We start from the raw sequence: 15250 nt of genomic DNA on the forward strand, positions 1-15250 counted from the left end.
TTCAATCATGAATATACCTTCTTCTTTCTATTCATATCAGACGTTCTTTATCGAGACACTTTACTGTATTGTGGAAACCGATTAGATTGCCCGAGCGGATTAGCTGATAAAGCAGCGTTCATGAGAGATTTGACTGGTACTAAATCGGGGATCCTTATGATTCCATATGGCATTGATAAGGGTATAAATCGGTGTAAGGCTAATAAAATGGGGGTTGCCTCATTACCCGCCAGAAATACGACGGGCGACCACTTACCGCCACGAGCTGAGTGATTCGCGTACCGGTACCTACTAACGAGAATTAGCATCGCGTGCATTAAATACGCTTCTGTGAGCTTCGATGTGTACTGCTATCTATTTATCAAGTTCTGAAGTCATGTATTTGCGCTGTCATTTCTCGTCAGCATTAGCGTTTGTCGGTTTTACGTTAAATCGGCCACCGAATGCCGTGTGGGTGTCGAACATTCGGGCTGATTAGTTTGCAAATCAGCCGTTTCGGGTTTTGTGAGCCGTGGAGCAGCTAAATCAGCTTGCCCCATGGCGTTGTAGGCACAACTGACCGCTCTGTCAAATCAGAGTACAAATCTTAGTCTGTCGATCTAATTAGGAGGTCGGATTTAACAAATCAGACCCGATTAAGCTTAATCATCTGCTTAATCAACCGATTTATATCCCAATTAGACAATCTAGTCGGTTTCCACAATACTAGATGCACTTGAGTGCGAGGGGGTTAAAGAGGTGACGGATCGTTCGGGGCGTACTTGGTGCGTGTTTTCGGCTGGAGGTGCACCACTGAAAACGCGCGTTGTACTTCCTCACCTGTCAAGTAATATTAATACTTCTCTGTCCCACCAATTTATAGGTAGTTTGGTTTTTTGTGTACCACTTAAATATGTTAGAATGATTTAATTGGATATAATTATTTGGGGTAAGGCTAGCATCAGGCCACCGTAAAACGGTTGGTGTGTGCGCTTAATCTACGTTTTGAGCCCAACAGCAGAACCTGCACTCAAGATGCCAAGGACAGTCGGCGCGAAGGACATCTCGCCGAAAGTACGCGTTGCGGTGGTGGTCTATCTTACCACCTTAAGTAAGGAATGCCGCCTCCGCTACGGGACCATCGTGCGGGCCAAGAGGCTGTTCAAGCTCAGCCACGCTGCCATCGAGACCATCTGGGGTCTTCGGGGCGATCCAGCTGCGCTGGTGCAGCCTCGGCGGCCGTACCCACCCAAGCCGACGCGTATCAGCCCCAAAGAGGTGGGCGAGCGTGTTGCGGCCGTGCCGCTCTGCCAGCGGCAGACTCTGCGCCTTCTCGAGGCGGCTTCCGGCATCCCAAGATCAGGCACCTCAAGTCCAAGGTCCTGCGGCGCTTCATATCAAGGGTCAGCCGACGCTTACGGACGCACACAAGCTTCAGCGGCTGATGTGGGCTCTTGCCCAAGTGCAGCGTCCAATCGGTAGGAATTTGCGTTATTTTTATTAATGTTATTTATTGAAATAAATGTTTGAAATATTTATCGACTAATATTCTCCAAAGGAGGACTTTTGTACCGTTTTGATGCTATGTATGATGTAGTTCATATAGATGAGAACTGGTTCAATATGTACAAGGCGTCTTCTCGATACTACTTGGCTGCTGATGAAGTATTACCTTACCGTTCGTGTTCAAACAAACGCTACATCAGTAAGGTGATGTTTCTCGCAGCCGTAGCAAGACCGAGGTATGATTTTTCACGGAAAACATACTTTGACGGAAAAATTGGGATCTGGCCCATTGTTGAGCGCACCAAGGCAAAAAAAACTTCTAAAAATCGAGTTGCCGGCACGCCGATTACCAAGAATATCAGCATGTCAAGAAGTGTACGTGGAGATGCTCAAGGAAAAAGTTTTTCCTGCTATTCGTGCAAAATGGCCGGGTAAGTTTTTTTATTTCGAAAATACTTTTGATTTATGTATCTTAACAAACTTTTTTATTTACGTGTACAGGTCGTAAGACTTCTGTTATTTGTGTCCAACAGAATAACGCTGGTCCGCATGTGGAGGAAGATCATGGTGAGGTCCTCGCCGCTGGTAAGGAAGGTGGCTGGAATATCCAAATGTTGTGCCAGCCACCTCACTCTCCAGAATGTAATATTCTTGATTTAGGGATTTTTAACTCTATTCAAGCAATTCAGTATCGGCAACCGACAAACCAGATCGACGGGCTCATCGACGCAGTAGGTAGCGCTTTTAACAGTGTTAAATATTAATATATTGAGAAATGCTTCCTCACATTGCAAAAAGTGTTGGAATGTATTATCACTGACGAGGGAGGCAATGATTTCAAGCTCCCTCGAGTTCGTAAGACTGTCGGTCCGACTGGTCTCGGTCCAACGTCACTTGCAACGACAGCGACAACTATAGAAAATGGCTACAAGGCACTGACGTCTCAGATTCTTAATCAATAGAACCACTTTTTAAAACTGAGCATTTATTATTTAATTGTGTATCTAAAACCTTGAAGATCGGTGATTGGATAAAATTATCATGTGATTTGGCCGAAATCAGCATAACAGGCAATAAAACCTCACATACTTGAGTGCCTAATTCGGAGTGTTCCGCATGTTTCTGGTGCGTGTGCTATTGTGTAGAGAGTCGATAAGTTGGAGCAATCGTGTGGTAACTTTTTGTTGTAATATCGCTAATTTTCCACAGAATCACGAAATAAAACCTTATTTCTCTTTAATGTGTGCTTGCATTTGTGTTGTTAGTTACTTGCTGAGAGCCGTTATTAGATTGCAAAAAATACTGTAAACAGCGCTCTACTACGGATTTTACAACGCGGGTACGCTGGGCTTTGGCTTGTTTGTGTAGGCGAACTTATGATAGAAAAACTCAACTACTTATAAATTGGTGAGACAGAGAAGTACATGTAGTATAATTTGCATCACTTACGGCCTCGCGGCACCGCTGATCACTGATGTGTGGACTGGTACGCGGTAAGCCGTCGCTTTCGAGTTGTCTTCCATCCATCTCGAGCTTGTCTCGGATTTGAGATGGAGAGTATAGACAATCCGTTAACTTCAGTTATCGGGGCCAGTTTTACCGGCTTCAGTTACCGAGGTGCCGCCTAATTAATCTGTGTTGAGCTGGCCACAGCACTCCCTCCGGGGTTACTGCTATCCCAGAATAATGCATCGTATCGTAACACGGATGCCTACATCCAGAGCTGGCTTCGCTATCGTTGAGAGTTGTACGAAGTGGCAGCGAAGCTAAGCGCATGCATGCATAGGCATATGTATATACTTACATGTATAGTTGAGACACTACTAGGATGCAAGGTAAGCCGAGTTTGTACTGTATGTCCTGCTCACACCTACGATAAGATTTCTAACCGCCCAGTCTGCGGCTGAGGGTGGAAGTCCACGCGTGATCTGCACGAGGATCCCGTCGTTGACCGTCAACTCGTCAACTTGCCGACCCCCAGCTGGGTAGGTGTGCCTTCGAGGTCTTGGAGAAGATCTGATAAGTAATGGGAAACAAACATAAGGGCGGCGGTGACGGTCGGTTCGTGGATCAGCGGACTCACTGGGCTACCGTGGAGCCCTTGTAAAACACTCAGCTGTTTCGCCGTACATGTTCTCATTGCTACAGTCTATAGTTTACCCTACGGGTGCCGCTGTAGCATCTGGTTATTGGGGACGAAGTCCCCCCTTACATTGATGTACTCACTTTTCCTTAGCTTTTTCAAGGGTCCATGCCTGCATTTACATACCTGATATGTGCTGCCGCATGCTGTTCAGATGAGTTACGTGCTGCGTCCCAGTATGCTGACCGGCGACGCCAGATAGCTTGTAAGGTAACTACGATACCCAGGGACCAAGCCGTAGCAAGAATAGGTTGGACACATTGCTGAATTTTGTCTTTTTCCTCTCGTGGTGTGGCGCTGAATACTCGATCAAAAATGGGCCACAAGCCTCTCGGGACAGCAGGGAGCTTTAGGCCAAATACATTTCTCGGGCGAAAGTCCGCATCTGTAAACCCCAATCGCTCCCAATTCTGATAGAAGACTAGCCACAGCGATCTTGCTCCAGGACACGTCCAAAACATGTGACCGACCCCCAAGTCTGAAGTAGCACACTCCTCCATAGGGCACCCGGGGCACCGATTGGCGGGGTCGTACCTGGAGAAAGCTCTTTGTTTGATCCGGAAAAGAAGGTGGCCCCCCCAAGGAGATACCCCCACAATTTTTCTAATGTCAGCCCACGAGTGCACGTCCAATTTCCTCAGAGTCTGAGACCCATGCCGCTTGTCGGTTGGAAGTCTCGCGTCCCCCACGTCTGCGAGGCGCAGTCCGAGCCGCATCTTTATAGTGGCGGCGTCTCATCATCTTGCGGGCACGTCCAGCCCGCACACAGACAAGTCGGCTCAGTTTCGGATGGAGGTGAACTGCAGAGATCTTCACCTCGTGTCCGGCGTAAGCGGCAAGTGCCTGTACCAACTCGTGCTCTGAGTTTACAAAGCAGGACGAAGTAGGACCCACCGTTGACGTCCGGATAGCCACCTCAATCTGGCCATCATGGTCGACCACTTGCGCAGAGATAGGGTGATCAGCCGGTGTTGCAGTAATTTTGAGATCCATACTCCCTTTTTTCAGCATGTCGGGGGAAAATGAAAGTAGTAAAACCAGTAATAAACGGATATTGGCGCGCATGTCGTCACAGCAGTTGTGGAGAATGCCAACTCCGGTGCACAATACATCCCAGCGCAGAATATCCCTAAGTAACCTTGCTCTGCAAGCCGATACCGAAGGCAGCCAGTCGGTCCCACCAATTCCGAGCTCACGCTGTAGCCGTGCTAGATAGCGGAGATCGGTGCATTCCACCCACTCCATTCAAAAATCCCCTAATATGGCTCGTAGATATTGACGTAGCGGTGCCATTCCGTCGTAAATGTCTCGACAATTAATTGTAGCGGCCTGGTCTACCCACTGCAGTTGTGGAGGGATAGCTTGGTCAACCAGACCGATTACGTGTTCCAGTAATTGTGAATGTTCAGGTGCAAATTCAGAAGCCCCGACCCTAGATATCATCACAACACCAGTTTTCCACAATGTCTGTTCAGGGCCGAATGCCCCAAACGCGACCTGCGCGTAACCTGGTGTAATATAGACTGGCGGGAATACATCAGTTTGATCATAGCCATATAGGATATCGCCGACAAGTCTGCGGACCTTTGAGGTGTGTGTCGCCCAATCCATTACAGTCACCACGGCCATTGCTATAAGTTCAGCCTTGATATCTGGAATACCCAGTCCGCCTTCCGAGCGGTGGAAAAGCGAGATTTCAGGAGCTAACCATGCTCGTTTACCGCTAACATCTTCCTGAAAGTGACCACGCCAAACGAAGTTATGAATGCATTTGGACGCCCGCTGAACAATGCTCGTGGTTGGCCACGAGTGGCGTCCAATATACAAAAACGCCGAAATAATGATCGCCATGGCAACCAAAGCTCGTTGTTCGATTGTCAAAGTACGATGGCAGGCCGGGATCGCACGCGTGCCTCCGCTAACTCCCACGTTTTCTCTGTAGATCGTAGCCCACCCACTTGTAAGCCAAGATATCTTGCAGTGCCAGAGGAATCGTGGTAGCGGAAGCCTTGTGGCAATGGCGTCAAGGGTTCTGAGAAAGTGTCATTGAGCACGATAGCAATCGTTGTAGCCGCGTTTATCAGCAAACCCGACGCGGCACCAAATTCCGACGTAATACGGATTAATGCTGGCATATAATCGGCACTTCTAAGGTAAGATGCCGTGTCGTCAGCAAAACCGCCTACCCGCAGCTCATGAGCGTCGGTGGCGGACCGCAACCGAACCCCGACCACATCGGTGGCCTTGTTGAGATTTTGCGCGAACTTGTTCGCGCCCAGATTCGTAACCGCAGCAGTTTGAATACCAGTCGTAGAAAGCAATACACGGTCGCCCACGGCGAACGTCTCCAGATGTCGTCGCCCTCGTTGATCGGCATATTCCTTTTGCCGGTCCACCGCCGCTGCGATGGTGTCGCGGACAACCGAATCACGATTCTGCAGGAAGTCGCGGACAGCCGCAGTGTCTTGGGGCTGCGGCGCTGGGAGCGGATCGAAGTTGGCAAGAACCGGCGCGGCAGGTGTCGCCGCGTCTTGCACGTCGTGGTACTCGATGGCCTGACGCGGCATCGGGTCGATCAGTGTGCGCGAATTCCAAGCAGCGATGTCCGAAAGTGCCGCCCTCCTAGCGGCACGTGTGTGCGAAGCTCGTTCGGGGTTGGCGCGTGGTCTCTCGTGTGCCGCCCACGTGGCGACACGTGTGCGCACTCCGACTGCTGGAGCGTTAGAGCCTCGACGAGTGGTGACGCCATGTAACCGCGCGGAGACAGCGTCGGGTACGGGGTCACGACGCTCAGCATGGCCTGGGTCGGGGTCTCCAGCAACGTCTTCATCCGGAACGAGTGACGCGGGATCGCCCGCGTCTTCAGCAGCGCGACCAGCCGGAGTCTCAGAGCGCTCCACACCAAGGAGCGCTGGAACGCGAGGATGGCGACCGAAGTTGACGAAGAACGGGGACAGCCCGGTCGATGCGTGGACATCGTTGTTGAGGGCGAATTCGACCAGGGGCAGGAAGGTGCTCCACGACTTGAACAACTTAGCGAAGCTGCGTAGTATGTCTTCAACAGCACGGTTGGCGCGCTCAGTTTGGCCGTCTGTCTCCGGATGCGACGCGATGGACATGCACAACCGCGTCCCTAGCAACTGGAAAAGCTCTCGCCAGAAAGCAGACGTAAAGCGAGGGTCGCGATCCGATACGATGGAGGACGGAAGCCCGTGGTGGCGGTACACCACGTCCACGAAGATCGCGGCGGTTTGCTTCGCCGTGATGCTGGCAGCAACAGGAGCAAGATGGAGCATCTTGCTGAACCGATCAACGAAGACAAGCACGCCAGTGCGCCCTTGAGTGTCTTGGGGCAGCCCGAAGACGAAGTCCATGCTGACAGACGTCCATGCGTCTGTGGCGACTGAGAGAGGTCGAAGCGGAGCCTGCTTGGACGGATTCGGCGTCACGCGTTGGCACGCTTCGCAGGAGCGTACCCATTTCCGGACCCACTTGTACATATGCGGCCAGTAGAAGTCTCTGGACAGCGACGCGAACGTTTTCTCGCGTCCAAGGTGGCCGCCGCTCGGCGTGTCATGGAACTCGTGGATCAGCCGAGCTCGGAGATCGTCGTCCAGAGGAACGACGATGCGCGGGGGATCTTCACGGTCGACGCGGGAGCGGCTGCCTGGAGACAGCTTGCGCTTCGCCACGGCACCAGGGTCTCGCAGGAACTGGATCAGCTCCAAGCAGGACGCGTCCTCCTTGTACGCGTCCACGATCAAGTCACGGAGCGGACTGGTCGCTGCAACCTCAACAGCAGCGACGTCTTCGGCAGTGCATACGGCGCATTCGTCGTCGTCCTCGTCGCCAACTGCGTGGCGACCTGACTGCACGTAGTGAGGCCGACGCGATAACGCGTCGGCAAGGATGTTGGTCTTGCCCGGCTTGTAGTGCACGACAAAGTTGTACTCGGAGAACAGGGACAACCAGCGCGCCATGCGCTGGGACAAGTGGGGGCTCTTCGTCGCTGTCCTCAACGACGCGTGATCGGTGTAGATCGCGAAGGTCTGCTCGCCGAGGAGATACACGCGGAACTTGATGAGGACGTAGCGCATGACCAGCAGCTCCTTATCATGGACCGGATAATTCCGTTCCGTCGGCTTCAGCTGACGCGACTGGTAGCTGATGACCCGCTCGCGTCCTTCGTCATCGAACTGCATCAAGGCGCATCCGATCGCGAAGTCGCTCGCGTCGCACACGACATGAAAGGACTTCGAGTGGTCTGGAAGCACGAGCACAGGCGCGGTGGACAAGCTCGACTTCACCGCGTCGAAGGCAGCTTGGTGCTCGGGACGCCACGACCACGTGGCGTCTGCCTTGAGGAGTTGAGATAGCGGGCGAATCGTCGAAGCGAAGTTCTTCGAGTAATCGTGAAAGATACGTGGCGAGCCCCAGCCACTGCCGGAGCTGCTTCTGGTCCTGCGGCGTCGGCCATGCGCAGATTGCCTCGATCTTCTCGGGGTCGGCGCGGACACCGTCCTTGCTGACGTAGCTCCCGAGCACAGGGATCTCGGGAGCGCAGAAGATGCACTTCTTCAAGTTGGCGTATAGCTTGTTCTCCTTCATCACCTCGAACACCTTGCGCAGGTGTTGTAGGTGGACCTCAACGTCCGTCATGCCGTCCTCGGCACGACTGTGCATGAAGATGTCGTCGAAGTAGCTGGGCGCGAAGTCTCGGTACGGCCGAAGCAAGTTGGACACCATCCGGTTGAAGGTGGCGGGGGCGTTCTTGAGTCCCTGCGGCATCACGAGCCATTCCCACAACATCCCGCTGGGCGTGCTGATCGCTGTCAGCGGCACATCGTCTTCGCGCATCAAGATCTGATAGAAGCCATCCATCAGATCAATGGCACTGTACTTCGTGCTGCCAGACATGGTGTCCAGCACCATGTCCTTCCTCTGGATCGGCGTTTGCGCCGGTATGGTGGCCTCGTTGAGCTTGTTGAAGGCGTGGACGATTCTCCAGCCGCCGGTTGCTTTCTTCACGCAGAACATCGGACTGGAGTGCGGCGAGAGACTCTCGCGAACGTGGCCGGCTTGCCGACGACTCTCGAAGAAGGCGTCAATGGCTTCGACTTGGTCGCGAGGAAGCGGCCACTACCGCGTCACGCAGTACTTCGCACCGGGCACGAGGTCAATCTCGTGCCGAACACCGCGGTCGGGTGGAAGATCGCCTGGGACCTTGTCCGGGAAAATCTCCATGAACTCGCGCACGAACGGAGCGACTGGGTTACCGGCCTCTTCGAGCGCCGGCAACGACTGAGCTGCGTAGCGGGCTTGACGGGCGTTCTTCGGCTCGGCTCCTTTTGGGCGCGTCCTGGCGTCGGAAGCTGGGTCCGACGCACTGGTTGCGACGGCCGCAACTGACTCGGCGTCTTCGGCGACGATCATGCACACCTGCTCGATCTCGCCCTTCTTCAGGTCACGGAGGAAGTGTTTCCACGAGAGCCCAGGCAGCCGAGTGATGTCGGCGGCGTCGCACGGTGGACGTGCGACTTCGACGTCGCGTACACGCGGAGGCGCCTCCGCGTCGTCCCCCACCAGGACTGAGATCACTTCACCCTCAGCCTCAACTGAGTCCGCCGAAGGCGTACGAGGACGGCGCGGGTTGCGACGTCCGCGACGTCGAACCGGACGTGGAGTGTTGTCCGAAGCTGCCGATGAGAGCCCATGCTCGATCACGGCTGCTGAACTGGGGCGCCGGGACACAACGTCGGCGCCTGGACGCGGGTCATTGGACACGACCGCGTCGACTTCATCAGGGAGCTCCCGCTCGACCACACGCGGGAACCCATGCTCGACCGCGTGTGGGAGGCCACGCTCAACCACATCTTCTCGCCTTCAACGTTGGAGAGCCCCTGCGCGTCCTGACGTGGCTCGACCACGTCATTGTCTGCTTCCGAAAACCGCTGCTCATCGGGACGTGGAAACCCATGCTCGACCACATCAGACACGTCCGGAGGCTCCTGCTCAGGACCGGCGCAGGTTGCGAGTTCGCACACCGCACACGAAGGGCCATCGCTCGCTTCGTGCGCAGCATGAGTCATGGAGTCGGGGTCCATGACGGCATCATGCGGCCACTGGTTAGGCGTTCCGCACAGGAACGCCAATACTGCATTCACATCAATGTCTCGGGGTGGACTGTGCCAGTCAGCCAGTTGATCTCAGGCTGGTAGCGAGCGAGCCACGGGATGACGAAGACACAGTCAAACGAGCCGCTCAGTTCGATCACCAAGAACTCCTCGGAACTGCGGAACCCGTCGAACTCGTACGCGAAGGTCGCCGAGCGCCGCGGCGTCCGCCGCGGCTTCCCATCAGCGTACTTTACGATCATGTCGCCAGGCTCGTCGCGAATGTTCAGTCCGCCGGTAACACCGACAAGCTCACGGCGCGAACGAAGTTGTTCGTCGCGCCCGAGTCCAGCAGCGCGCGAAGAGGGCGCGTCGCGCCGTCAACGTGGATGCTAAGCACAATCAGCCTCGTGTCACTGCCGGAGGTGGTGGCAAAAAGTTGTGCATGAAGCACGGGAGGGCTAGGAGGAGGTCGTGCGCACTGGATGTACTCGGGCATGGACATGCGTCCTTGCTTCAACGCCAAGAAGGCGGAGCGCTGAACGCATTCATCTTGGGGCGGCTCGAACGCGAGCCGCAAGTCCGCCTTCATCGATGCCATGGTCGGGAAGCAGGAAGCGTCGGCCACGAGCTTGCCGCGCGCCCACTCCTTCGCCTTCCCCGCCAGCTTGGACAGGAGAAAGCGCGTGCGCGCGAACTCAGTAGACAGCTGCCAAGCTTCGATCGCGATGTCCACCTCGCAGAACCAGCGGTTCAGGTGAAGGCGGCCCTCGCCTTCACCTCTGTACGTGGAGACATCGAGCTTCACAATGTCGGACTTGTTCTTGGTCTGCGTAGGAGTCGTCACTCGCTGACGGAGGTACGCGCCATGAATTCCTGGGCGGCCAGGCGTTGTTGTTCCTCGGTTCCCGCTGTCAGCAGTGTCTTGATCACAGCGTCGCCAGACACCGCTGTGAGGCGGTGTAGCGCCTCCCAGCCGACAGGTGAGGAACGCTGGCGTGCTCCGGTGAAGTGGCAGTCGTCCAGGACGCGTCAGGCATCGACGTGTCGTTCATGTTCATCACGATCTTGGGCGTTGGACGGATTAGCTAAGTGCTACCAGGTGTAACGGGCTAACTGCAGCCCGTTACGTGCTTACACAAGCAGAGGAAGTAGTAGGCAAATTGAACTCTGATTGATTGATTGACACGGCGTAACCGCCGTGTCCACTTAAACCTATCCTGAGTGTTGATTAGCCATCGTGTGAGCACGAAGGCGACTGTGTGACGAGAGCCCGTCACCCTCGCGGTACCAATCATTTCCTAGCCTATCCGGTCCGCAAGCCTTCTCTGCTGCGCACTCCTTGATCGTTGCGGCGACAGCTTCTCAGTGATGAATGAATTATCAGCTAAGACCTCAGTATCTGCATCACCTGCTTTCTGTTCCATCCACGCTGCAACCCCCATAATATCATTTAACTCAGGGGAAGTACCATGGAAGACGGGTTCCCATGCATCGGCAAACGTTTCGGCCTTGTCATGAACATCTCGGGTAGGGCACCCCTCCGCTGCCTTCAGAGTCGGAACTATATTGTCTGCAAACTTGTATGAAACGCCTGAAGAGCTGCTTTGTGGTTTTACCTGTAAGCCAGGTATGCTCCCGAAACAACCGCAACTGGTGATACCTCGCACGTTCACGTCGGCATTCAGCGATAGCAGCTGTAACACGCTGCAGCACCATGTGAGAGGCACCCCCTGCACCTGCCTTAGCTTCAAACCGTGCCCGCGCCAAAGCTCGGACTTTTTGCTTCTGGAGTCGGCGTAGCTTCTGCCGATAGGTGTTTGCCAACCGATGCTTAGCACTGTTCCGTGCTCTTAGTATCTCAATCACTAAATCCGCTTTAAACGTATCCCACATCGTCGCAGCGATATCCGCAGTCGGAGCTTCAGCATCCAGTTGAGCGTGAAATCGCTTTATCGCTGTCTCGATACAAGTACGTACATCCTCCTCTGCATACGTCGGTGGTGAGAAAACTTTTGGTTGCTTCCACACTTTGCACGCATTATCCGGAGAGTGCAGATGTAGCAAAACGCCCTGATGATCTGCAGTGGGTATACCAGCAGGCTCAAGCACCGTTGCTTTGACCCATAAGCGGCCTCCATCGTTCACATACCATCTATCCAACCGACTAGACGCTAATCCCACTCCATCGATATGATACTGGAAGCTGTGATGGTCATTGTAAAATTAAGTAGAGCTCGAGTATCATGGAAGTCTGGCAATTGGTTACACAGAGTATCAGTCATGCCCCAGGCTTCAAGTAATTGGCGTAGCGCAGGAGAGTCATGTATATACGCCGCAGTTTGATACGACCGATCGACCCGATGGTCAAGCGTGCAGTTGAAATCTCCACCAAGAAAAACTTTTACCCCCAGGGGAAATTCAATCTGCAGCAATCGAACAAAAAAATCCTCGCGCTCTGCAGAATTTATCGGCACATAACAATTGCAGATTATCACCTCCTCACCATACAAAGTGCCACACACCGTCATGAATCTGTCACCCCAGAAATCATGCAAAGCTGGCTGCGGGTTTATAAGTTGGCTTTTCGGATGAACCAATATTGCCACTGCTGCCGATCTTCCGCTACAAGCGGACCAGAAGGATAAATTCGGCAAGTCAGCACCTGTGCGATAGCCCCATTGTCTGGCATGTAAGTTGGTCACTAACGGGATCTCGAATTCGGTGACGTGCGTCTCCTGCAACAGTACTGCATCCAGTATTCCGATCGACGTTCGCTTTCTGAATGATGCAAGCCATTCCTCCCGTGTCGTTTCGTCACTGCCTAGCCCTCGAACATTTTGCGTCAGCAAACCTGCCGTGACGTCGTTCGTATCCAACTCACAAAGCGTTGGTTGGTTAGTTGAATCATGAAGAGCGACATGCTCAGCTATTCGTTGTTGGCGGCGATGTCGCCGCCGTTGTCGACTAAATTCTCGTCGTAGCTGCAGACTGTATTGTTGCCTAGGCTGCGGCGAGAAAAAATCCTCCATCGTGGTTTGTCGATGGCCTCGAGGAGGCTCAGCAGCTATGCTGCCGTTATTGGTTATGACCGGATGGCGTATCTTCCAGGACGCCAGCAGTAGACGTCGAAAGAGTAGCCACCCGTTCAGTACTAAGAGCCAGATTGATGACCCCGCTCCAATCGCGACGGGATTCAACATCTTGACATAACTTCTTGATTTCAGAGAAGGGAGTGTACCATATAGTACGAGAGCAATCAGGAATTCTCGCTAGTGCTGTGGTTGACCAGCGTCGAACCACATAAGGAAGTACATGAGTAATGTACCAATGTCGATAAGGAACGGCGTCCGTGTACGTGTGAATAAGTGACTCATCAACGTACTGACTCAATTCGATCCACGACGGGTGCAACTTTAGCTAAAATGTTACATTTTATTGGCTCTGATGCCTAGACGCCTCGTCGCGTTCGAACCCTGATTTAGAGCGGAGGGAACAAGGTCAGCAAGCTTATATACGGGAGCATCAGAATCAGTCTCCTACAGTTTATTTTAGAAAATAAGATTTGACAGACTCTCGCTTCAAGCTCGTGCCTACCTCATTGACCTGCTCGAGTGCAGAACTAGAACCGGTAGTGAGCGGTTGCGAGAAGCGTAGCCGCAGAAAACCCGCAGGCGGCCCCAGCGACGAGCATTCCAGCGAACGGACCCGTTGCCCCAACTCGGAGTTAGTTTTCTATTGCGGGGGTCTGGAGCTCGCAATGCACTTCTTACATGGAATGGCGAGTCTTCATGCAGTTCTATGATAATAGTGTTCCTAATCGAAGATATGATGTCGAGATCGGAAGCTGCACTGATCTGCACGTGGTGGCTTCGACCCAATTAATCAACAGCTTCATTAGATCCATTGGGAGGGCGGAGACGTCGGCCTGCAGTTGAGATTCCACTGCAGGGTGTCGGCCCCCCAAGCAACTCAACGGAGCAACGCGACTGAGGTGCTCCATTACTAGTTATAGTTAAGGTTTGCTCCCGCAGGATAACCTATAGGATGGACTTTGGCAACTGACGTCATCCATTCGCTTGTTGTGTCTCAAGTATACGTGCCATCCAGGTATCTATGCATGCATGCATGCGCTTGGCGCTGTCGCTGCATATGAGCCTCAAGCTGATAGAGGAATTTCCATAAATCAGTTATTTTCACTGAGATTTGTCGAAAGGATTGTGATAATTGTTTGCTACAGCAGCAACCTCAGTGAATAGTTTCGGCTTACAAATGTCAAGTCAACACAGTAGTAATATCACACCACACCACAATACTATGTAGATCTACTTCAAAGTACTATTTAGAGTATTGATATCCTGGCGACGGGCATCAGCAGAACGTTCTCGCGCGCACGCGCACGCGTATAAACTACAACGTTAGAATGCTGCCAATACTCCGAGAATGAAGGTGTTTGTCGTTCGAATGAAGAGATCATTCTCATCCTGTCGATACGTTTGGCTAGGTACTTCCACTTCATACTGAGCTAACGCATTAAACGCGCCGTAGCGCTTCTGCTCTTACCTATCAGATGCGAAAACCCGCTAGAATGTTCGTTCTTGTCATTTTTTTTAGAATGACAAGACGAAGAGCTTACATGACTGCCCGATCGTGGAAACCCTTGATCTGTCAACATACTGTAGAGTTAGCTGTATGTGTGAATGACAGATTTTGCTCACATGTGATCGCTGAACGAGCAGCACCATTTTAACGAGCAAGAAGAGCGGGTATTACTTAGAACCTTTGATATTTGAATAATGTTTACTGCTCTGCTTGGCCAATCTCATCCTATGATGAAAAATGCAGCCTGTCATTCACTTTGTGTCAACTTTAACCGCAATATATCAAACGAATACTCCCCTGCTACTTATTCGTCTACAATATGCCACTAAAAGTGAGTTAGTGCCTACTTTTTACTAACAGCAAAACGCCCCACACTACCAGGAGCAGCAGGTTGCGCTTGGCATCGTTAATAAACGTGAAATGCATCCAACAATTCCTAGAATTTTGAGGCTTCCTCTTCAGTAAATGTTGCTGCGTAACATTAGAGCTAAATATTGTAGTAGGTCTACCCCGAAGTCCTCGCCTGGAAGTCAGACACGATTACATACAGTGAAACGCACAAACGTCTGCGATACGCAATGTAGTGTACATCACTTAAGTCAATTAGCTCTAAGAGTATCTCCAGCGGTTGGTCTCAAACACGGTTTTATCCTAAAAGTAACGCAGGCTTCCACCAGAAGGTCCTATTGCAGGTTTTAACTTCACCGGGACGTATAGATTGGCTTTCGAGTCTTAAAATAAGACCACAATCTTAATGCCACCCATACAAAACTGAAGAGTCGCCGTATTTAAAAGTTTGCACCAAGACTGAATACGATTTTCACATGCGGGAATGGACTTATAAGACTCGCTTTAGAACTCACCGCTGGAAGTAAGTCGGTCTGCGCGGGTCTCAACTGTAAAATTG

At 52.6% G+C, this 15250-nt stretch overlaps 1 protein-coding gene across 1 annotated transcript; it reads left to right on the plus strand.

Annotated features, from left to right (window-relative positions):
- Nucleotides 1-1014: 1014 nt before the first annotated feature.
- PHYSODRAFT_329229 (hypothetical protein) lies at nt 1015-1461 on the plus strand (the record flags this gene model as incomplete). Its single annotated transcript, XM_009525660.1, has 1 exon — nt 1015-1461. The coding sequence occupies one exon, from the start codon at nt 1015-1017 to the stop codon at nt 1459-1461; it is 447 nt and encodes a 148-aa protein (XP_009523955.1).
- Nucleotides 1462-15250: the final 13789 nt, after the last annotated feature.

Source organism: Phytophthora sojae, assembly GCF_000149755.1.
Source record: "Phytophthora sojae unplaced genomic scaffold PHYSOscaffold_3, whole genome shotgun sequence".
Taxonomy (NCBI): Eukaryota; Oomycota; class Peronosporomycetes; order Peronosporales; family Peronosporaceae; genus Phytophthora; species Phytophthora sojae.